At 44.5% G+C, this 23804-nt stretch overlaps 3 protein-coding genes across 3 annotated transcripts; all 3 read right to left on the reverse strand.

Annotated features, from left to right (window-relative positions):
• Window positions 1-1116: 1116 nt before the first annotated feature.
• Window positions 1117-6453, reverse strand: trim59 (tripartite motif containing 59). Its single transcript, XM_021587743.2, has 5 exons — window positions 6346-6453; window positions 2473-2801; window positions 2131-2352; window positions 1837-2046; window positions 1117-1752 (listed from the first exon to the last, which is right to left on the reverse strand). Exons 2-5 carry the CDS (start codon window positions 2782-2784, stop codon window positions 1144-1146), a joined length of 1353 nt encoding a protein of 450 aa, XP_021443418.1. The 5' UTR covers window positions 2785-2801; window positions 6346-6453; the 3' UTR covers window positions 1117-1143.
• Window positions 6454-6849: 396 nt separating this feature from the next.
• LOC110507632 (importin subunit alpha-3) lies at window positions 6850-20479 on the reverse strand. The gene is made up of 17 exons (XM_021587744.2): window positions 20211-20479; window positions 17939-17983; window positions 17507-17596; window positions 17042-17071; window positions 16905-16957; window positions 16504-16599; window positions 16104-16189; window positions 15830-15916; window positions 15528-15697; window positions 12488-12532; window positions 12180-12311; window positions 10623-10751; window positions 9799-9903; window positions 9619-9690; window positions 9332-9494; window positions 9103-9197; window positions 6850-8995 (listed from the first exon to the last, which is right to left on the reverse strand). The coding sequence occupies exons 1-17, from the start codon at window positions 20277-20279 to the stop codon at window positions 8897-8899; spliced, it is 1566 nt and encodes a 521-aa protein (XP_021443419.1). The 5' UTR covers window positions 20280-20479; the 3' UTR covers window positions 6850-8896.
• Window positions 20480-21503: 1024 nt separating this feature from the next.
• Window positions 21504-22785, reverse strand: LOC110507633 (ADP-ribosylation factor-like protein 14). Its single transcript, XM_021587745.2, has 2 exons — window positions 22280-22785; window positions 21504-22115 (listed from the first exon to the last, which is right to left on the reverse strand). The coding sequence occupies exons 1-2, from the start codon at window positions 22592-22594 to the stop codon at window positions 21801-21803; spliced, it is 630 nt and encodes a 209-aa protein (XP_021443420.1). The 5' UTR covers window positions 22595-22785; the 3' UTR covers window positions 21504-21800.
• Between the last annotated feature and the right edge of the window lie 1019 nt (window positions 22786-23804).

Consider the following 23804-nt stretch of genomic DNA (forward strand, 5'->3'; position numbering starts at 1 on the left):
ATTCTCCAAGGCGTCTCCAGACTGTCACGTGCTCAGTGTGAACCTGCTTTCATCTGTGAAGAGCACAGGGCGCCAGTGGCGAATTTGCCAATCTTGGTGTTCTCTGGCAAATGCCAAACGTCCTGCACGGTGTTGGGCTGTGAGCACAACCCCCACCTGTGGACGTCGGGCCCTCATACCACCCTCATGGAGTCTGTTTCTGACCGTTTGAGCAGACACATGCACATTTGTGGCCTGCTGGAGGTCATTTTGCAGGGCTCTGACAGTGCTCCTCCTTGCACAAAGGCGGAGGTAGCAGTCCTGCTGCTGGGTTGTTGCCCTCCTACGGCCTCCTCCACGTCTCCTGATGTACTGGCCTGTCTCCTGGTAGCGCCTTCATGCTCTAGACACTACGCTGACAGACACAGCAAACCTTCTTGCCACAGCTCGCATTGATGTGCCATCCTGGATGAGCTGCACTACCTGAGCCACTTGTGTGGGTTGTAGACTCCGTCTCATGTTACCACTAGAGTGAAAGCACCGCCAGCATTCAAAAGTGACCAAAACATCAGCCAGGAAGCATAGGAACTGAGAAGTGGTCTGTGGTTATCACCTGCAGAACCACTCCTTTATTGGGGGTGTCTTGCTAATTGCCTATTCCATTTGCACAACAGCATGTGAAATTTATTGTCAATCAGTGTTGCTTCCTAAGTGGACAGTTTGATTTCACAGAAGTGTGATGGCCTTGGAGTTACATTGTGTTGTTTAAGTGTTCCCTTTATTTTTTGAGCAGTGTATATAAACATGGCACTTGCAATGCCAGGGTTGTGGATTCAATTCCCATGGGGGACCAGTACCAATGAAAATGTAAATAACTTTTCAATCTTCTGAATGCATATCATGGTTTTTCATTTTCTGGTACATGAGGCAGTATCTTCCTGTGATAAGCTTTAGCTAGGGTCAGGGTTATTCCCAGAAGTAACACCTGTGTTTTCTGTCAACTGTATCCTGCTGCATCAGGAAAGTTCCAATCGCTAGGCACAGTTGGTGTCAATTCCCAACCAAAGGAGTGTAACAGGTGACATTAAGACCTTATGTCACAAGGAGCTGGGGTCCTTCCTGAAGTAAAGAGTCAGGAGCTGGGGTCCTTCCTGAAGTGAAGAGTCAGGAGCTGAGGGTCTTGTAGAGGGATGCCAGCTGCTGGTAGGTGTTCTCCCCCAGTGTGGAGAGGGCAGAGCTGTACCCCCACACCACCTCCCCTGTCTGTGCATACAGGAAGCCTGTTGTCTCCCATAGTGAGGTGGTCAGTTCGCTACTCAGGCCGTGCACCATCTGACTGAGCTGGGACAGCAAGGAGAATCCCAGAGATGCTCCGCCAACAGGATTCACCCACACTGCCGCCAGGAGCAGCAGCATCCCCAGGAGCACCACTGGGGGAGTGGGATGGAGCTGCTGCCACAAATCATGGACCCAGCTTCCAGGTTGACTCCCTGTCTCTGTCCTAAGAACCGTCTCCAGAATGGTGGGCTTGGCACAGCAGCAGACCCGAGGCACCGGCCCTTCCTCCAGCCCCCCGATGGTCACCCCCACCCAGTGTTGCTCCAGGTACTCAGCAGCACGGGGGGTGATAGCGAGGGATGTGACTTCGGGCAGGGTGGCATTTACCAGTGCCTCCACCCTCTCCCGGAACAGATACACCTTCTCCAGGAACACCAGGGGGGAGTCTTCATCCTCCACAGCTGAGCCCAGAGACAACAAGTCCAGCTGCTCCTCCTGTGGGGAAGGGTGGCACCATAATAGAAAATCAAAGGTGAGGAAGTGATGTCATGACAACACCCAACCCCAGGCTATACTTACCTGCAGCTCCTTCAGCCTCTGGATGAGTGGATTGTAGGCCAGCGACACCTCCATGCTTGCAGTGTCCAGGGCCCCCATGAATGCCTCTTTCTTCCTGGCAAGCACCAGCTCCAGCCCCTGGAAGTACTGTTCCACGGCCTGCCGGTCCTGCCTCACTAGGCCCTCGCAGCTGGCCTTCTCCTGCTCCAGCTGCTCCCCCAGTTCACACACCTTCAGGAAATAACACTTTAGGTTACCTACCCAGAAATTGTCATTTGCTCAAACGCATTAAATCCATTATTACTGACAAATCACCTCTGCCCAGCGGTGGTCTGAGAGCCTCCCCAGTAGGTGAGCGGGTGCCTGCCTTTCCCTGATGAAGGCTGCCTGCAGGTCATCGATGGGGTGTCCCTGGTGCTGGCCCACTGTTAGGCAGAAGCCACAGATGAGCTGGCGGTCCTGGACACAGTAGATGTTGAGGGGCTGTCGGTGGTGCTCAGGGCAGGAGGGGGGCTGTGGTTGGCTGTCCTTCTGGAACTGACAGGTAACGATGGGATTAAAATATATGATATACCCCTTCATTATACTGTACCCTATTAAGATATGCCCCGATTGTGACTGTCCCCTAAGATCAAAAAGTATTAAACAAATGGTTACCTTCTCAATGATGGCGCGGAGGGAGACATTTATGGGCAATGCATCAACACCTGTTGGCGGGAGCTCTACCACACTGCGGCAGTTGGGGCACTTGAGTGGGAGCCGCAGCGGACGCCAGATTGAATAGACGGCAGAGACTTGGAGTACGTTGTCCAGGCAGGACTTACAGAAGGTGTGAGAGCAGGGCAGGACCCGAGGATCAGCAAAGAGGGAATAGCACACAGAACATGTCAGGTCCTCTTCTAGGTTATCCATGGTGGGGTGATGGGACAATGAGGCTCTGTGTACCTGGCTTGTTGCTGCCCTTGTCATTTAATGCATCGTTTAGCCTGTAATTGGAAGAGAGGAAAACACTTGAGTGTTCTGAATCAAGAGTGAAGATCAAAGGTTTGATTTGTCCTGACAAAGACTCCAAACCCACTTGGCTTAATATTTGCAATCTACAGTGCCTTGCGAAAGTATTCGGCCCCCTTGAACTTTGCGACCTTTTGCCACATTTCAGGCTTCAAACATAAAGATATAAAACTGTATTTTTTTGTGAAGAATCAACAACAAGTGGGACACAATCATGAAGTGGAACGACATTTATTGGATATTTCAAACTTTTTTAACAAATCAAAAACTGAAAAATTGGGCGTGCAAAATTATTCAGCCCCTTTACTTTCAGTGCAGCAAACTCTCTCCAGAAGTTCAGTGAGGATCTCTGAATGATCCAATGTTGACCTAAATGACTAATGATGATAAATAAAATCCACCTGTGTGTAATCAAGTCTCCGTATAAATGCACCTGCACTGTGATAGTCTCAGTGGTAGGTCCGTTAAAAGCGCAGAGAGCATCATGAAGAACAAGGAACACACCAGGCAGGTCCCAGATACTGTTGTGAAGAAGTTTAAAGCCGGATTTGGATACAAAAAGATTTCCCAAGCTTTAAACATCCCAAGGAGCACTGTGCAAGCGATAATATTGAAATGGAAGGAGTATCAGACCACTGCAAATCTACCAAGACCTGGCCGTCCCTCTAAACTTTCAGCTCATACAAGGAGAAGACTGATCAGAGATGCAGCCAAGAGGCCCATGATCACTCTGGATGAACTGCAGAGATCTACAGCTGAGGTGGGAGACTCTGTCCATAGGACAACAATCAGTCGTATATTGCACAAATCTGGCCTTTATGGAAGAGTGGCAAGAAGAAATCCATTTCTTAAAGATATCCATAAAAAGTGTAGTTTAAAGTTTGCCACAAGCCACCTGGGAGACACACCAAACATGTGGAAGAAGGTGCTCTGGTCAGATGAAACCAAAATTGAACTTTTTGGCAACAATGCAAAATGTTATGTTTGGCGTAAAAGCAACACAGCTCATCACCCTGAACACACCATCCCCACTGTCAAACATGGTGGTGGCAGCATCATGGTTTGGGCCTGCTTTTCTTCAGCAGGGACAGGGAAGATGGTTAAAATTGATGGGAAGATGGATGGAGCCAAATACAGGACCATTCTGGAAGAAAACCTGATGGAGTCTGCAAAAGACCTGAGACTGGGACGGAGATTTGTCTTCCAACAAGACAATGATCCAAAACATAAAGCAAAATCTACAATGGAATGGTTCAAAAATAAACATATCCAGGTGTTAGAATGGCCAAGTCAAAGTCCAGACCTGAATCCAATCGAGAATCTGTGGAAAGAACTGAAAACTGCTGTTCACAAATGCTCTCCATCCAACTTCACTGAGCTCGAGCTGTTTTGCAAGGAGGAATGGGAAAAAATGTCAGTCTCTCGATGTGCAAAACTGATAGAGACATACCCCAAGCGACTTACAGCTGTAATCGCAGCAAAAGGTGGCGCTACAAAGTATTAACTTAAGGGGGCTGAATCATTTTGCACGCCCAATTTTTCAGTTTTTGATTTGTTAAAAAAAGTTTGAAATATCCAATAAATGTCGTTCCACTTCATGACTGTGTCCCACTTGTTGTTGATTCTTCATTAAAAAAAATACAGTTTCATATCTTTATGTTTGAAGCCTGAAATGTGGCCAAAGGTCGCAAAGTTCAAGGGGGCCGAATACTTTCGCAAGGCACTGTAATTGCTGGTGATGAGTATTAAGTTCATCATAATGATTCATCAACAGTTACACACGGGTGGAGTCACTTCCTGACAACCTGCAAAGTTTAGTGGTCGATACTTATGTGGCCTTCTAGCATATTTACACAAGAGTGACAAAACAGTACCTCCAAACCTGGACAGCAGCGGATTACGACTTCACACCGGATGACTCCCACCTCACCGCTAGAAGCTATTTCAGTCTGACCGGATGATCAGCAGTTTCTACTGTCTCAGTCTAACCCATGTATAGGTTTGTAGGGCACTACAATTATTGCCACTTGCACATTGCTCTGCTGCATACATCACACATAATGAATAACGCTGGTTGACTGAGATGAACAACATTGAGAGCCACATGAGAATTGTTTCGGAACAATAATTCATTCAAATGGTGATGCAATATGGTTAGTGTAATGGTGTTATATACAGGGCCGGCTCTAGCCTTTTGGGGGTCCTAAGCAAGATTTTGTTGGGGGGCCCCGACCAAGTGGGCAAAAATAAGTGTCCTCCCCTATTTATAGCAGAGAAACATTTACATTTTTATGTTAATTTCCTGCAATTCCACACATTTTGCCATTGGGGCTGTGAGAAAACTGACCAATTTTCTAACAAATGTCATGCAATTCTATTCGGTTTGCAATGGGGCAGAGACATTTTTGCAGTTTTAAGCAATTTCCTGCAATTCTACACATTTTCCCATGACATATGCCATGATATCTGAGTGAGAGTGACTAGCTAAATCAATGGGGGCCCTGGGCATGTGCCCTGTGTGACCGGTCAATATTCGGCCATGATTATTACAAGTTTAGATTACTGGCTAGGCTAATTTACCAATCTAAAAATTGTTAGCTGTTTGGCTTATTGAATGACTGACAAAACAATTAAACTGCAGATTCAAAACCACATTTCGAACATGCACCTTGTGTATTCTAATATTCTAACTCTCAACAGTAAATTAAGAACCAGACAGTTCCTAAAAAAAAAAGCGGCTGAGGGCCCTAAGCAACTGCTTATGTTGCAAGCCAGCCCTGGTTACATAATGATAGTGGTTTTCCTGGGACAGGTTGCCCAACTACAGTATAATGCAGTCGGTTTGGCTAGTGTAGTGCAATTGCCTGAAATGTAACATACGTATTGGAAACACTAACAGCTCCACCTACCAGAGGTCAAGACTACTAGTAATGTATTACATTGATAATGTGGGGGCTTGCAAGAGCCCACTCATTTTGGTGTACAAGACCCGGCACCTCAGGTTAGATTGCAGACAGGTAGATGCTCACGTGATCCTCCCAAACACCGGAGTGACACTATTCTTGCTGAAATAATGTGATAATGACAGCTGTCTGTCCAGAATGATATTTCGCCTAAAGGTGTTTTGAGATTAATTTGGATTTATCGCAATTTAGGCTACACGTGTTTTTTTTAACCTTCCTATTTGTGCGGCACTGTTGACAATGTACAACAATAGACATAGCCTATAACATGGACTTCGGGCACACTCAATTCTTCCATGAATAATATGTTAAACAAAACAAAAGCCCGAAGACCCTGTAAAAATGCTGCCGGAAGTGTTTACGTTTGAAAGAAAACAACCGTGATACCAGTTTGCCTGACAGATGGTTAGTCGGGCTGCATTTCAGCAAGGCTACTGCGCTTGTTATTTCTAAATCAAAAACTCACTGTTGCAAACTTTATGATAGACACGATTGATAAAGCCTAGCTTTTTAATTTCACAAAGTACAGTATGTGTTTGATTTTCAAAACGCTCACCGATGCCCGGACTTCGAAAATACGTGCCGAAGATCCTCCTCTTGCTCGCGTCCTGTCCTCGGTCTGGTCCCGGACTATAGTATCCCAATGCGCATGCGATTTGCAGCCCTTTTCCTATCATGTGCCTCAAATTTAAATCAAGTGCACTGTTACAAAGTAACTGACGATGGGGGCGTTGCGAGATACCCAATGGATGGACGATTCTCTTCTCATCACTCAGCTTGGAGACAAAAAGGGATGGGGGCATGAGCATGCGGGTCTGGGCAGATGAGATGTAGGTAGTCATTGTTTGGTGTTTGTATTTTATATATATATATATATATATATATATAAATAAAAGTCCATATCAAAGCAATACTTCTTTCACCATAGCACAGCATCAAAAGAAGAATGAAATGCTACAAATGACAGAACATCCTAAATGAAACTGCAGAGGCAACAGGCCTCTACGCCTACTACAGTATACATGAACCATTAAAAGACAAGAAAAACAGACCATACCTGTGGGTTTCACTATTTATTTTCTTGAAGACAATCTAGCCTGTAGATCCAACTCGACAGGTTAACCACCATTTCATTTTTATTTTTTTGAAACCACATATTTGCTAACAAGGAATGCTGAAAAAAAAAAACAACTAAATGTTCAACAGAAGGTTATGATGACCACAAAGTGCAATCAATTTCTACAGTCTTTTTAAAAATTAACACAAAGAAAAATGGGGGAAGATTGGGCACCTAAATGGAAAACGGGGCAGGAGCAAGGGGTTGGGAGGTACAGCAAACTTGTTCATGAGTTCTCTTAGGTCAAGGAATAAGGCTCAACATTTATCATTGAGCCACCCTGTCGAGGCTAGGGGGTCCAATCACCGATACTTACCTTTCCCCAATTCAGGGGTGCCTCAGGCAGAATAATTATTACCCCTAATAAAAAAATGTAAATAAAAATTCCTCCAAATTCCCTAAAAATGTCTCAACGTGAGTTGATTATGGCTACTACTAAATATAAAACAAAGCTTGTGGTTGGATGATGCATATTGAAGGTGTTAGCAGGTCTGATGAGTCCAACCACACCTTTTGAATGACTTCAGGCCTCTCACTCTGCAGTACATGTGCAAAACTGTTCAGATTTATCTTCAAAATCAGAAACTTAAGTCAGTAGGGGGAGACAGGTAACATTTAAACAGCAAAGTTTACAAAAAAAAAAAAATTACACTGTGTACAGCCTAAAGAAACTAAAAACCCCTCAAATGAACTGTGCTATAGCTTAGTACATGCAAAGGTTATGAATCAAAGTTACATAAAATGGCAATTTTTAATTTCCCCTTGTGTTAAGTCAAAGCTATGGCAACAATACCGCAAAAGCAGTGATTTTTGCTTCAAGAGAAAGAAAAAACATTAAATCATGCTAGGGGAGTACACGAGTCATTTGGTTGACAATGATGTTGTCAGAATTTCACAGCATCAAACCCAGATCTGGTGCAAAGGTATGGTTAATGTGGGGAGGTGGAATTATGATCCTTATTAATCACCTCACATAAGCAATGAAAGTAAAAGCAGAAAATAAAAATTGTACACACTGGATGCAAAAAGAAAAGCCACCAAATGCATCTTACTACAATGCACCCGCTGCTCCACCTAGCCTTGTCCAGTGTCAATTAATACAAATGAAAAACAACAAAACAAAACCCTTGTGATTACATGTTTTTTCATTTCCAAAGTTCTTCCTTTCAGGGATTTGTATCTGCCTCATTAGAAGGCAGAATTTCTTCTCGGTTTTGTTACTCTCATGTTGTATGTATTTTGTTTCTCTCTGCATGCGTTCACATCCAGTCTTCTTGCACACTCCAGACACGCACACACGGCACTCGTCCATTCTCTTGCACACACCCGCTGGACTCTAGCCCTGCCCACCGCCGCGGGGGGAGGGGGGGGACGCCCCCATCGAGGGCCTCTGGTTGGAGGAGATGAACCTGGCTCCTCAGCACTGAGTCCAGACATTCATACACAATGGGTCCATTCACACACACGTCTGATGGCGTGGCCGATTGGGGGATGGGCGCACAGGAGGTGGCGCCCCCTCCGGTCGGAGGACCGCAGAATTGTCATATGGTTCATCTTACGCTTGTTTTGTTGGTTTTCCTTTTGTGTTTGTTGCCTCAATGTCTTGATTTTGAAGTATTTGATTCTCCCCGGGCTGACATCGCGTTTTTGTCATCATTGTAGTAGTTTTCCGTTTTAGTCGACAGCTCCAATAACATGGAAGTTACTCGGCGTGTCTCAACGCATTCGATGTAGATGTTTGTTTTTTGCAACATGTAGCCACTCACTCACACCCACTCGCCATCTCAAACTTCATTTGGGCTGGTTCCCCTGGAATGCCAAACGAAATCAACACATTTTCTCTCAGATAAGATGCAGCCACGGATCCCACGAGCCAAGCACAATGGATCTAATTTCTCTCACACTCTTTCGCTCTCTTTCTCTCCTAATTTGTTTTATGTTGAACAGAGTGCTGCATCGCAAACAAAACTCCAGACTCCCGAGATGCCTTCTAGAACTGGAACCCCTCTGTTGGCACGTTGGTGGAGGAATTGAAGCCGTATGTTCCCCCCTGGATCGCCTCCGGAACCAGGCTGGAGTCTTCATCAATCTGAATATGAGACAATAACTCAATCTATACCAATAAGACATTCCCCACAATGTAGTATGCAGTACCTTCCCCAACCAAGACATGGCCATATTAGAGCTCTGACTTACATCATCAGATGAGAAGAACTGATCAATAATTTCATAGGCCAGTTTATAGATGTCTTCATTTTCATGATTCTGGAGCTGCTCCACCTTCTCCAGACCTGAGGGGCAGGGAAGAGAGATGGTTCAGCAGGCAAATCTACACAGCCACTGAGATACAAACACTATACTTCAACATAAACAGTTGGGAGGAACAATGACGCTTGAGGGGTAACTGAGTGGGCTGGGCTCTGACCTCCACACTCCTCGATGAGGTTGGCGATGGTCTCGGCCTCGTCGTCAGCCATCTTGAGGATGTTGCTGAGGCCGTCCAGGACCACCTGCACCACCTGAGCATCCTTCACTGTCAGCAGGTTACAGAAGGGAGGGATCACCTGCTGCTGGATCAGGTACGCCACCTACAGAACCGGAGGAGAAGGGTCAGCTTGGGGCTTTACAAAATACATTATATATTATTATTCGAGTGTATGGATGTCAGGTGAGGTGTATGTGGTAAAGTGGGTAGGCGTCAGTTGAGCTCACTTGGTCCTTCCTCCCGCTAATTGTCAGATTGCTGATGGCCCAGGCTGCTTCTTTCTGTGTTCCAAAGTCTCCCTGCAAAAACATTTGAATTAATATTTCCCCAATATGACACTCATCACTGCTTCATTTTGTGTGAGAGAAAGCTCTGATGAAGAGATGAATGAGAGTGATAAAACAGACCTTGTCCAGAAGGTGGATGATCATGGGTACCAGGTTGGCATCAATGACAGCCTGCACCTGCTGCTGGTTGCCTGCTGTGATGTTGGACAGGAACCACACTGCCTCCTGCAGGATGGGAGAAGAAACAGCAGCACTCAATGTGACTACTCCTTCTACTCACTACTCCAGTGTGACTACTCTCACACACAAGTGTAGTGTGCGAGAGGCAGGGCTTATAGAGACAGAATAAGCAGTCAGTGTGTGCGCTAGAGTGTGTGCATGCGTGTCAGGAGGACTGCAGAAATGGTGAGGAGTTCACACGTGGAATTCAAAGGTGTGTGGACTGAGCTAGATCAGACTCCAGGGGCCTGCTCAAAGCTGTGGCCCCTGGTCGAGATGGGGTGCTGGGGACAGGGTAGGGGCGGTCGTGAGGCCCTAATCATTGGCTCAGTCACGGAGGGAGGGGCCTCTGTTTGAGTGACAGGCCTCAGATGCACTCCGATATCAGCAGAGACCCATGGGTCTTCTGTGCCCACTACCCTTCACCCACAAATACTATACACACACACAAATGCACTCACACTCTACCCACCGTCCCAGACCACCCCAAAATCTACTCAAACTGCAATTTCCATCAGCTTCTTGAAGTCTCCTTGATCCGGCTCTTCCATGATGCGAGTACCTAACTAATAGTTATATCCCCATTCACTGTCATTCATATAGCATTCACACTAGCACCATGTCTCTGATTTCATCACTTCTAGCATGATCAGTCCCACTGACACAGCTGCTGTGCTGTGGCAAGGTGAAGCGGTGCAGAGTATGTATTATGGTGTGTTTGTTACCTTATTGATCTTCTCCTTGGGGTGTGTAAGGAGAGAGGGGAAGTGTCCCAGGGCGTCACAGTTGAGCACCACCTGGGTCTGTTCATCTGTTCCAGTCACTATGTTGCCCACCGCCCGCAGAGCAGCAGTCTAGAGAGAAACACACAATCAAGTTCCACATAGCAGTCAATACAAACAACTCCAAGCATCAACAAACATTCATGCAACTAACTAAAGTAAGCAAACCAACCACTACCCAAAGAATGTTTGAGTATGAATATCAGCACAGTAACCACCAGACAAGGCATCAGGGCCAGGAGTAAGACCCATTGAAGTCCTAAACAGTATGATCTCTAGGGTCAGCTAGGGCTGGGCGGTATACCGCATTTTACGATATACTGGTATTGATGCACGGACTGGTTTGGGTTTTCACAATATTATAATGTTTTTGTTTGTTTAATGTGATACGGAGTGTTTAACGTCCATTTATTATAGTTTAATTCGCTATTTGAGTCATCCCAATTGGCGCCGCTTTCCAAAAAGCTGAGTCAGAGCAAACGTAATTAGCTATACAGCCTGATTTTACCAGTGACCGAGTAGACCTAAATCATGTTTGTGCAACAGTATCTTCTAAATCAAGAAGGAATACGCAAAGCATGAAGACGCTAAGCGAAAACATTCAACATAGCCAAAGATTATAGGGTCCCCTAGGAAACAAAACACTTTGGTTCCTACCCTGTCATAATAACTCCTCCCTGGCAATTTAATTCGATGTCACGTCAAATACTGTATTTAAAGTGCCCACTATTAATATTCTAATTAGAATAATCTATTTCCATGATTCCAACTTGTTTCTCTAAATCGAAAGTCAAATCACAATTGCAACAGTTGGTTAAAAATAAGGCCTAGATTGTTTGCCCATATTGTGCAGCCCTACTTGGCAGCGTGGAAATTATGAGTGCAGGTAATACAGAAAATGCTGAAATGATGTTGAATTGAACAGTATAAAACAATCAGAATGGAGAAAGACCCATTGAAATCACTTCGAATATATGTGTTGCCACCCTAGGATCACTCACTACTCATAAAGCACCCTAGTAACTGACTTACGCCCAACGAACCCACCCGGCCAGACAGGAACCCATCTCAGGACAAGAGCTCTTCTCCAAACCCTAAGCTAACCACCGCAGTGCACAGGTCTCCAAGTACCTGACTGAAAACAACCCCCTGCCCCGCCCCCTTCAGTGTTTGCAGACCTGAAGGTAACTGATATGGGTAAGTGATGTGGTGATGGCTCTACCTATCATTCTAATGAGCATAGAGAAGTCACCGCCATATTGCTTACACACCTATCTGATGCAATCACATCTGCAAACACAGCTATGGTCTGGCACAACTCATTCCTTACAAAAGCAACCATTCCATTTGGTTGGCGTCTGTCTTCCTGAGCCCCACTGAGTTGAATGGAGCTGATCCTAGACGGTGATCTACGGACAGTTCTCGTTGAAGATGAGACTTGGGGGGGGGCTAAGCTGATCCTAGATCTGTTTCTCCACGGGCATCTCTGTGTCTCCGTACCTGGACTTTGACCTCCTGGTGGCTAAGCAGGGGCACCAGGTTGGGCACAATGCCTGAGTCGATGACCATCTGAATCTGCTCGTTGCCCGCGTCTGTCAGGTAGGACAGAGCCCACACCGTGTCCACCAGGATCTACAGGGGTCAACACACAGGGTCACAGGTCCAAAAACAAAACATTCACTAATTCATCAACATACAGATCATGCATTAATATCTGCCTGTGGTTATTAAAAAGGGGGAAATCAATGTAAACTTTTACTAAATCGGGTTGTGTCTTTCTGAATACAATCAGTGATTGAGGAACTCACATTAACATCAGTGTGGTGGATCAGCACACAGAGAGCTGGAAGAATCTGAGAGAGAAAAGAGGGAGAGAGCAAGAGAGTCAGTGAGAGAGATGCCAACAAAATGACAGGAATAGGATATTCCCACTGGAGATGTGTCAAATGGACAATATGTATGTTTTTTTTTACCCCTTTTTCTCCCCAATTTCGTGGTATCCAATTGTTGTAGTAGCTACTATCTTGTCTCATCGCTACAACTCCCGTACAAGCTCGTGAGAGACGAAGGTTGAAAGTCATGCGTCCTCCGATACACAACCCAACCAAGCCGCACTGCTTCTTAACACAGCGTGCATCCAACCCGGAAGCCAGCCGCACCAATGCGCCGGAGGAAACACTGTGCACCTGGCCACCTTGGTTAGCGCACACCGTGCACCTGGCCACCTTGGTTAGCGCACACTGCGCCCAGCCCGCCACAGGAGTCGCTGGTGCGCGGCAGTACAGCGCCCTTAACCACTGCGCCACCCGGGAGGCCCGACAATATGTATGTTTAAACAGCCATTTGGTGGGGGGTGTCCGTTAAAATATAAAAAATTCATGAAAAAGTCGAGCTGAGTTGTTGCGGAAATTGACCCACTATGCTGTTTACTTTCTGCATCGGAGTTTGAGGTCATTTTATTTTTACAGGGACAGTGCACATTAATCAGCGTTTCAGCAAAAGTGCCGGTTTTAGCCAGCTGGCTAATTTTCAACCGCAGTCCCTGGGCAGGTTATTAAAAACAATTACAATACAGACTATCATTGAGCAGTGAGCACATGCAGAGCAACATAGGACAAGCAAGACATAGCATACAGACAGAGCAACATAGAACAAAAAAGCAGCAAGACAAAATTCATAAAAGCAACAAAGTGTTTCCACACCTCACAAGCTACAGACAACAGACAACATGGAAAGCGGCAATACACAGCTAGGGATCATGATCACAAATCTGATTGACCTTTAGCCATGTCTTCATGCATTTTGTGTAAGTGTGATATGTGGTGCAGTTGTGTGTGTCTGATGGCAGTGTATTCCAGACATGGGAAGCGCTCACAGAGAAAGCGGATTTACTAAAGGTGCTTTTCCTTAAGGGAACTATACAGTCACCTCTCATGGCAGACCTTGTGGATCTGCTGCCATATGTTTGGGTTTTCTGTTTAACAAAAATACTGAGTGGAGGGGGAGTCAGGCCATTTAGGATCTGGAATACAAGACATGCATCGGTGTATTTCACAAGATTTTCCCAACGCAGGAGCTCATGCTTTCTGAGGATGTAACAGTGATGATGGCTATTGGGCTTCCTATTAAGCACTTTGAGAGCCTGTTTGTAGACAGACTGAATAGGTTTTAATGTTGAACAGCAAGCTTGGGCCCAACTAGTCAAGCAGTATGTTAAGTGGGAGAGTATCATAGATTTGAAGGACAGTTTTGCTACCTCTGTAGTCAAGCAATTTTGTATAAATCGGAAATTAGCTAATCTGAATGACCTTTTTCACACACTTTTTAAAGGAGAGGTTGGAATCTAGTATGATGCCATGGTACTTAAAATCAGATACCACCTGGAGCTTCTCCCCTGACACATAGACATCTGGCTCAGTAGCATCTGTTGCCCTCTTTGTGAAGAACATGCAAACAGTTTTTACATTGAGATGCAAACACGAGTCAGAGCCACTTTGTAACCTGGACCATTACAGTAGTGAGTTCTTGTGCAGCTTGTTTTTTGCTCTTTGCATGCACATATATCACTGTATCATCTGCATACATTTTAACTTCAGACCCAGTACAGACAGAAGGCAGATCATTAATGTACAGGCTGAACAGGAGGTGCCCCAGTATTGACCCTTGTGGCACGCCCACATCATAGCTAAGAGTGGGCGACAGCTCATTGCTCACTCTGACACACTGAGTTCTGCCTTCAAGGTATGATTCCATCCATCTCAAGGCATCGGGGGGAAAAGTTGAACTTGGATAATTTTGTGATGAGAATCTCATGGTTAACCGTATCAAAAGCCTTCCTTAGGTCCAGAAACACAGCCCCAACAACGGCCCCTTTGTCCATCTTGGACTTCACATTTTCCAGAAGAAAGCAGTTGGCCGTTTTTGTGGAGTGTTTCGCTCTGAAGCCAAACTGCAAAGAGTGTAATGTGAAGGGGCTGTTGTTGAGGTGGGCAATCAGTTGTTCTGCTACACACTTTGACAGCACAGGTAGTATACTAATGGGCCTGTAGTTACTCACGTCAGCAGGGTCACCCGAGTTAAAGATGGCTGTTATTATGGCCGACTTCCATACCCTTGGAAACACCCCGAGACCAATAGATGTGTTGGTGACCTTAGTAATGGGGCCAATGAGTGACTCTTTGTAGTTTTTAAGAAAGGTAGAGTCCAGCCCAAACACATCTTTGGCTTTAGAGTTCTTTAGTGAGCTAATCACCTTGTTCACCTTTTACTCAGTAACCTCCCTTATGATGAAGGCAGGTTGAGCGTCATTCACTAGGACTGAGCCCAAGAAACCAGTGGAGAGGTTCTGTGTCAGTACCCTGACAGAGTCAATAAAGTAGGAATTGAAGGATATTGCTATGTCGACTGCATCCTGTGTTAGATTGTTATTCACCATGATTTCTTGTCTTTTTGCAGTGTTACTCTGGTTTTTCCGTTAACCTTTTTAGATTCTCCCAGATCAGTTTAGAATTTCCCTTTGCTTCACCAATTATGTTAATAAAAAAAAGTTTGCCTTGGCCTGTCTGATTTCTTTCATCACCTTATTTCTCAACATGGTAAACCTACGTCTGTCATGCTCTAATTTGGATCTTAGGGTTATTTTTAGAGCATAATCTCGTTCTTTCATAAATTTCTCAGCATGTTGCTGAGTCTACCTTTAATAATTACACAACTTTATTCATTCAACTTATATAGCGTAATTCATTATATAAAGAAATCGCAAAGGGATGTAAGGCAACAACTAAAAACAAATAATCATCATGAGTTGATCAACAGTCAAGAGACTGAAGGATGAGAAAGTTCTCTTACCTCCTGGATGGTCTCCATGGGTGGCGGTGGGTCCTTGTGGCGGCAGAGGTTGACCATGACCCAGGTGACGTTACGGAGGAAGGTGATGGGGATAGAGGGGCTGATGAAGGAGAGCAGGGGCTTCACCACACCGAGACTGATCACATAGTCCCTGCACTGGGGGCCGTCGCCTAGGAACAGAGATTGTTTGTGAAACTCTCACCGATGATGCCTTGAAACAAACAGAGAATCCCTGAGCCATTCCCACAATCAGCAGCTATTGTTAGAGGGTCCCAGACACACAGAGAAGGATCCAGACTCACCTATGATGTTTCCCAGGGCCCAGACCGCCTGCTCACACACATTCTGGTGAGGAGAGTGCAGCAGCCTCAGGAACAGTGGCACAGCATCTGCAGGAGAAGAAATGCTGTAATTAATATTTCATAGCTAACTCCATCACCAAAGACTACAAATAATCTGTCATTCAGGGGCACAAACTACAAATCCAACATCTGGTTGGCATGATGATAGAAAATCCCACTTAGCCCCCAGAATGTACTGGCAAAGGTGGCGCTGATATTGTAAGCTGGTACTCACTGGACTGGACCACTGCCTGGGTCTGCTCTGAGGTTCCTGATGCAATGTTGGTCAAAGCCCAGGCAGCTTCAAACTGTAGAGATGGACTAGAGACAGAGGCAGATGTGAAATGAGATGGAGGAGGTAGAAAGAGAAAGGGTGGAGAGAGGGGAGGGATAGAGAGAGGGGGAAAATGAGTGCGATGGAAAGGGTTCTTATTCCATCCGTCAGTGGTTCTGACAATCCTCACATCTGTTTATGAAAACATTTGCATTGCAACATACTTTCATCATCACCCAAAGAGATCCAATCTCAGTGGAGTGACGCTTAGTTTACATTCACTGCAGCACTGCTTAGGTCACAACCACTTCTATTATATAACACACAGAGTAATTATAACACAAAGTAAAGCCCTGCTTACTTGTCATCTCTGTCCAGACAGTGCACCAGAATGGGGAGAATGCCTGACTTGATCAGGTCATCTATGGGAGGGTTACGGTCACTAGACAACAGCTTCCTGCAGGGTGAAAATGTCCATTATTCACACATACTTGCACTTAAGACACAGCAAAACATAAAATAAAGGAATGTGAAATGTAAACATCAGGCATGACAACGCAATCTCACAATGATTACACAAGACCAGCAACAATGCCACAGAACTAAGTCTAGCATGTTCGCCGGAAACCAGGAAATAATTTGAAGGCTATGCTCCAGAACATGCCACGCCACAACATTCTAGAGATTGGTTTTGGAACCATGTTTGAGTGTGAATCACCATGGCAACCAGCAGAGCCGGGTGTAGGAGGAGAGAGTTCCTACCTTGCAGCCTGCACGGCACTCAGCTGAACTCCCTGGTTATCACTTGTGGCATTCTGCAACAACAGCACACAGGGAATCACATACCGCGGAAGCAAATCCATGTCTAAGAAATGTTTCAAAATTGGAAGTGCACTTACTTGTACTATTGCTTCAAGAGAGGTGTTTTGCTGCAAGATAAAAGGAGGTACTTGTCAAACACGGCCAGTGGAAACGTAATGGTTTGTTTGCATTGTGGCCACACCTCAGGGTGATTAGTCAGGCAGTGCCTGGAGACACTAATCAGTCCGAGAGGAATGTCAACACGGGCCAAACATTATACATTACAAATCCTAAAAAAAAATACTATAAAAGAATACAGTACAGTTAATAGTCATCCTATTTTGTTCATATTTTATTGCAACAAGAGGTCCCCTCCCATTTGTTTTGGATTGCATGTGGATATCTTTTTAGCTTTTTAGTTCTAGGAACTCAGTCTTCACCATATATCTAAATCACCTGTTAATCCCTATCACACCAGTGATTACTTCAAGGAAGGAAGGAAAGAAAGCCATGCTCTCTGGAGGATCACAGAGGAAAATGACAGAGGGCCAATCAGAACGTACCGATCTGAAGTCTCCGTCGGCATCAGAGTCTTCGCAGGTGTCCTCGTGGGGCACGTTTCGCCTCTTCAGCAGGTGTTCGTCCCTTTTGTTCTGCAGAGAGCAGGGCAAGAAAGCGGTCTTAGCGTATATGCATCAGCATGACAACAGGCTCAAATATTAAACAAGCATTTAAAGGAATACTTTGAGATGTTAGCAGATGCCCATATACTTCCAATCATTGCGCTAACACTACTTAGCATTGGCTTCAAACTACCATCAGACAGGACAGAAATAAAAATGTTCCCCACAAGTTCATCTGACTCTGGGTAAGTAGATAAAGGGCCTTATTGCCAAAATCCCGAAGTATCCCTTTAAACTCATCTTTGATATCCTGATTGAAATGCATTTGTATCTCGTCCGACATAGGTTAAAGGAAAGAAGTTGAACAATTACCTTGCGGAGTTCCACCACCACCTCTGTCCTCTGTCTTCTCATCGTCTATAGCGGAGAAAACCAATACATTAGCCCAGTACAAATACACACTATGTATGCCTGATTATTTGTTGATACTTCCACAATCCACACGCAAAACATAAATGAGATCCCAATATGATATGACGGCATCATGTGTATTTGTGAGAGCTGTTCAGAGTCAGATCCACAGCTTTGATGGCACAGTGATAGAACAAGCCTGCCATACCACTGCCTGAAATCACCAGCTCACACTCACATAACACAGACCTCATTTACATAGACTGACTTAACACAGATCTCAACTACTGGTGTTTTGTATGTAAGGGCTCATGTTAATAATGGGTGGTAATACGAGGGACCATTTTCAAGCACCTGATTGAGAGACATTACATTTCTTATAAGGACAAATGAAGTAATTTGCTGTCATAAAATACTGGCCTTTGGCCATTTGTCATGATTGGATGATATAGTGAAAGTACGAAGTTAAATTCTTCCTTCTGTCTAGAAGGGCCATACCCATTTCCTTCTTATACTCCCACTCCACAGTGAAGTGGCAGACAGTGCATCACTCAAATATGATCAGCACTTCGATCATCATGTGGTGGTGCGATATAGCCTAGTTATGTATGTTAGTTGTTATGCAAGCAATATTCTTGTTTACACTGCAAACAATGCCCCTGCCATTGACTAGCCATATTACATCATCGTTAAAAAGAGGCGGACACTTCTTCTCATCTAGCTTAAACATAATACTAGCTAGTATACGTGTTCCTCTATCATCTGTTCCGGTTGCCTATAATAATTTAGCTTCCACTAGTTTGAACTGAAAATGTAGTTAAGTTGAAGAAGCCTTGGGTGTTGGTGTGGTGCCCTTGCACCCAGTCCGAAACGGTCTGAGGGGGAAATATCGTTGGGACAACATCGGGAGTCTGTATATTGGTTGGACTCCCCGAGTTGTGCATCATTCTGATGTAAAATAACCCTACCACAATATAGCGGGCTTCACCAAAAAAACAACGTTTCCTGTCAAAGGCATGTGTATAATCTGTAGGAACTCTACATATTGTGGTAGGTTTATTTTCTGTCGCCACCCATCAGAAGGATTCACAACTCTGGGAGTCCAACCAAACAGCCCCCCGATGTTGTGTTCCAAAGCTAGGGAAAACACTGATTAGTGTAATGTTAACGTTTAACTGTCCTACACTTGCTATCCATCTACCTCACAATGGCTATAACTTTCGTTATGGGTCTGCCAAGGCCTGCAAAGGGACCCTGACCAGCTACATTCTACGCTAGCAGGTTAGCTAGTAACCTAGCTAGCTACCAACAGCGGGTACTGGCTAACTAGACATAATTCAATATTTGTAGTTAAAGAAGCTGCCAACTAGTACGCGGCTAATATTTACCATTACATTTGACACTTGGAACAACTAACTACGAAGCTAAAGGTAAACTGACAAACTCAGATGGGCGGCTAACGTTAGCTAGATCAACTTAGCTAGCTATCGTTAGCTAGTATAGTTAAGGTTTTTACTGCGTAATTTTTTATTTGAGGTCATTAGTTAGCTAGCCAACGGTAGGTACCAGTTTTAAAATCGTACTGGCTACAAGGATATATACCATCTGATAATTGCGTGTATATTAGTTGGCTAGCTAACTACATTACATATCTAGCAAGCTGTAGCCGGGGAGGAGTGGTACATTATAGCTGGCTAGCTAACTACATACTTAGCTAGCTAACGTTAGCTAATCCAAACCACGGAGGTGGCTGACTAGCGCAGTCGTTCGAAGGGGATATACGAATCTCGTTTAGAGAACCACATTGTCCCCTCAAACATGTGGTTAAGTATGTCAACTCCAAACTGGATGGGTTGTCCGAGACAGCTACCTAACTACATTTCAGATGACTGTCGAATAGCAAATATAGCTAGCTAGAACAGCGTGTTTGTTAGTGTACCATTGCTATCACGGCCTGTAGACTAGCTAGCTACCAGTTTAGCTTAGATGGAACTGGGAGTCGTTTGCTAGCTCGGTTAGCTGGGGACGTTTCACGTGCTGTGGATTACTTTTATTCTGGTTCAGAAAGTCGGATGGATTGATAGAAAGGCCTTGGTCTATTTGACGATCAGATAAGGCCTGGTTTGGTCTGGGTGCAAAGTTCCAGACCATGAAAATTACGAACGACGTCACACAGCGCAGCCCCAAAATAGCGCATATAAAAGGGACCCCTCGACGGAATCAGATACTTCACCTCCAAGTCGCGACCCTTGTTCTTGAAATTCTTCAGTCGCTGGTTGTCTAGTTTCTCGTTGTCAGACATGTTAGCAATCTTAGCTATGTTTTAACACCGTTTGAAATGAATCAGCTAGCCGCTACTCCTTTCGAGTTCTTTTTCTCAGGCCTTTCAGTTACCGGACTATTTTTTGTTGGTCTGTCCGCGGTGCATACTGGGAATGCCGGTGGTGGAGAGACAGCCTCGCTCTGGGTGGAAGGGCGGGGAATTCCCGTTATTGCTCACTCGTTGGTCTCGCGAAATAGGTTATTATTCCTCACGAGGTCGCTCTGTGGTTCGCAGCTAGTTCAGACCACCACACTGTTATGATCTGTCAATCAGTGCATGTTGGTAACGTGTTAGTAGGCCTAAACAGTTACTAGTCCTATACTGATATATTTATCTATATCGGACCCTGAAACTATCTACAGTAGTCACTATGGCAACAATCAGAAATGTAGCTAGGTGCCAACTGCCGAAGTCAGGTGTCAAAACTGTTATTTAACTTTAAATAATACATTAACGATGCCCAGAATAGTTTCCCCCTCCAAAATAGTCTGTAAGCACATAGCTAGTAACGTTACAACAGTAAGTCAAAGCGTTGGTCGTTAACGTTAGCTATAACAGTTACAATTGGCGAAAGTAAGATAGACACCATCAAATATGTTATTTTCAATGTTGTGCATTATAGTGAGCTTCATTGTGTATAGGCATACATACCTCGAGGTCCATTTAGTTAACAGTTAATATTTCCAGGACAATACTAAATTGTCTAAAGTGCAAAGTTCTCAAGTTTCATCTACAAATTGTTGTGTCCCTTAAATAACACTCACTGCTTTAGATTCTATAATGTGGAACATGGAACTAAAATCTAATTTGATGTTACAGAGCCAATTCCAATTGAATTCTACCTTTTTTTAATTGAATATTTGGGACATGCTTTCATTATGGAAGCACTGTTTTGGGACCTGCTTATCATTCTAATCCACAGATATCACACACTCTTTTGAGATCTCTCAATCAGTGTATTTGGTATAAACCTGTGTCTAAACTTGTAATTTCTAAACCAAAGAAGTCTGTAAATGTTGTATATTGCTCTCTCATTAGGGGTTTGTGATTTGAATACTTGCATGATTCCCGTTTGCTCCAGATAAATTAGTCTACAAAATAACTGTGCGGGCTAAATGCATTGCATCTGATTCTGGTCATGACTATGTAAAATATTCAATAGTTTATATTTCTGCCTTAAAAAAGTAACACCTTCAATATCAATGAGTGGTTTTTAATTTATAATAAAAAAATTCACAAGGAAATGCAGAAATTCACATTGTTCAAAAGTGTTTTTGATACAACAAACGTGCAAAATGATAGCTTTCAGCGTTAGATACGTTGGGATCTCAAGTTTGTTCTGGAGAGTCTTGTTCCCATATTCAAGAATGATTAGGTCAGAATGATCCAACACAGGGCATTCTAAATCAGGTACTCTGCTCAAAATAATCCAGAAGAAGAATACAAAATAATCCAAGGGAGATTATTACACCCATCGATAGGGTTTTATAATCACTGGTCTTAGCTGCAGCCCAGGCCTTGTGTCTTGGTCATCATCGTAATGGCTTTGGGTTTCAGTTGTTTTACTGTGTTCTTTATATCCGCCTTAGTCTGCTTTAGTGAAGTCTTCAACATATAGGCAACCCTTCTGAAGCCTTCCTCCAGGTCCACACCAGTCCTCCCAGAGCACGGCTGGACAAACCAATCCCTATTTCCACATACCCTTCTCAGGTCCAACCTGTGGGTGATCTCCTGTGGGCTTGCTGCCCCGGGGAGGTCCTGCTTATTGGCCAGCACCACCAGAGGAAGGCTTTTTAGACTCCCGCTCCTCAGCACCTGTTGTGTGATGTAAAAGATCAGTATACACATTATTATACCCCATGACAACATGGCCTAATATGACAAGAAATAGATCTGGATATGACCTGTAATTTATTGACATTCATGCATCAGGATAAGGCTGAATTGTATAAAACATTTTTTTATGAATAAATAATGACCTGATGAAGCTCTTTCTTTGCCTCATCCAAACGCCTGCGGTCCCAGCTGTCCACCACAAACACCAGGGCCTCCGTGCCCGGGTAGTGGTGCTTCCAGTGGGGCCTCATCCTCTGCTGGCCTCCCACGTCCCACACGGTCAACCCCGGACCCCTCGCCTCCGTCTCCAGCATCTCCACGTTGAAGCCCACGGTGGGCACGGTGATGACAGACTCGTTGTACTTGAGCTTGTAGAGCAGGGTGGACTTCCCCGAGCCGTCCAGGCCCAGCATCACAATCTGAGCCTGATGAGGGTGTTTAGACCCATGCAGTCCCATGCTCAACCCAAACACAGGTCCTGTTGTCTGGAGAAGAAGGCTGGCTTGTGTTGTTGTTGCTGCCTCAGCTCTGTGCAGCAATGCCCTGCCCACAGTTACTTTGTGCTCTGCTCTGTAAGCTCTGTCTTTTTCTGAGCTCAGGCTGTGATGAATCCCCTCTTATTAAAGCAGGGTGCAAATCAGAATGGCTTATGTACACCGAGGAGGCAGCAAGACCACTCCCCCTGTTGTTGTAAGATGCCCAAGTCATTACACAGCTTTCGGTAAAGCTTTTTATGTCTCTGGTGATGGTTCAGGTTAGAGCCTCTGTGACTTATATTACTATTGCACTGCTGAAATAGTCACCTGCTTCAGACCATCACACTTAGCAGGAAGTCCTTTTTAGGGTGTAGGGGGGATTTGTGTTCCTTCCTGAGTGACCGTCTCCTGGAAATTGCATCAGAGTGACAGTTTTAGACCAGTAGGTCATGGGTACTTATCTGGCCTGTAAGGTTAGCGGATTACATTATACAGTTATCTTTGAAGCCACAACATGCCAGACCAGCACTCCATCACAACAAAACCATTTGGGAAAGTTGGCTGAGGGTGTAGATTCCAGGCACCATAGCATGAGATAACTTTCATAGTCCCCCATATAGATAGGCCGGTCTATTGTTCAAACATAAACGTCATTATTAGTATCACCAGTATAAATCATATAATAAATCATATATATTTTAGGCTTAGGCTACACCCATTTACAAATCTAATTTTATTTGTCACATACACATGGTTAGCAGATGTTAATACGAGTGTAGCGAAATGCTTGTGCTTCTAGTTCCGACAATGCAGTAATAACCAAAGAGTAATCTAACCTAACAATTTCACAACAGCTATCTTATACACACAAGTGTAAAGGTGTAAAGGGATGAAGAATATGTACATAAAGATATATGAATGAGTAATGGTACAGAACGGCATTGGCAAGATGCAGTAGATGGTATCGAGTACAGTAGATACATATGAGATGAGTAATGTAGGGTATGTAAACATTATATTAAGTGGCATTGTTTAAAGTGGCTAGTGATACATTTTTTACATGTATGGCAGCAGCCACTCAATGTTAGTGGTGGCTGTTTAACAGTCTGATGGCCTTGAGATAGAAGCTGTTTATCAGTCTCTTGGTCCCTGCTTTGACTGTACTGCACCTGTACTGACCTCACCTTCTGGA

The sequence above is a fragment of the Oncorhynchus mykiss genome, chromosome 27 (genome assembly GCF_013265735.2).
Source record: "Oncorhynchus mykiss isolate Arlee chromosome 27, USDA_OmykA_1.1, whole genome shotgun sequence".
NCBI lineage: Eukaryota > Metazoa > Chordata > Actinopteri > Salmoniformes > Salmonidae > Oncorhynchus > Oncorhynchus mykiss.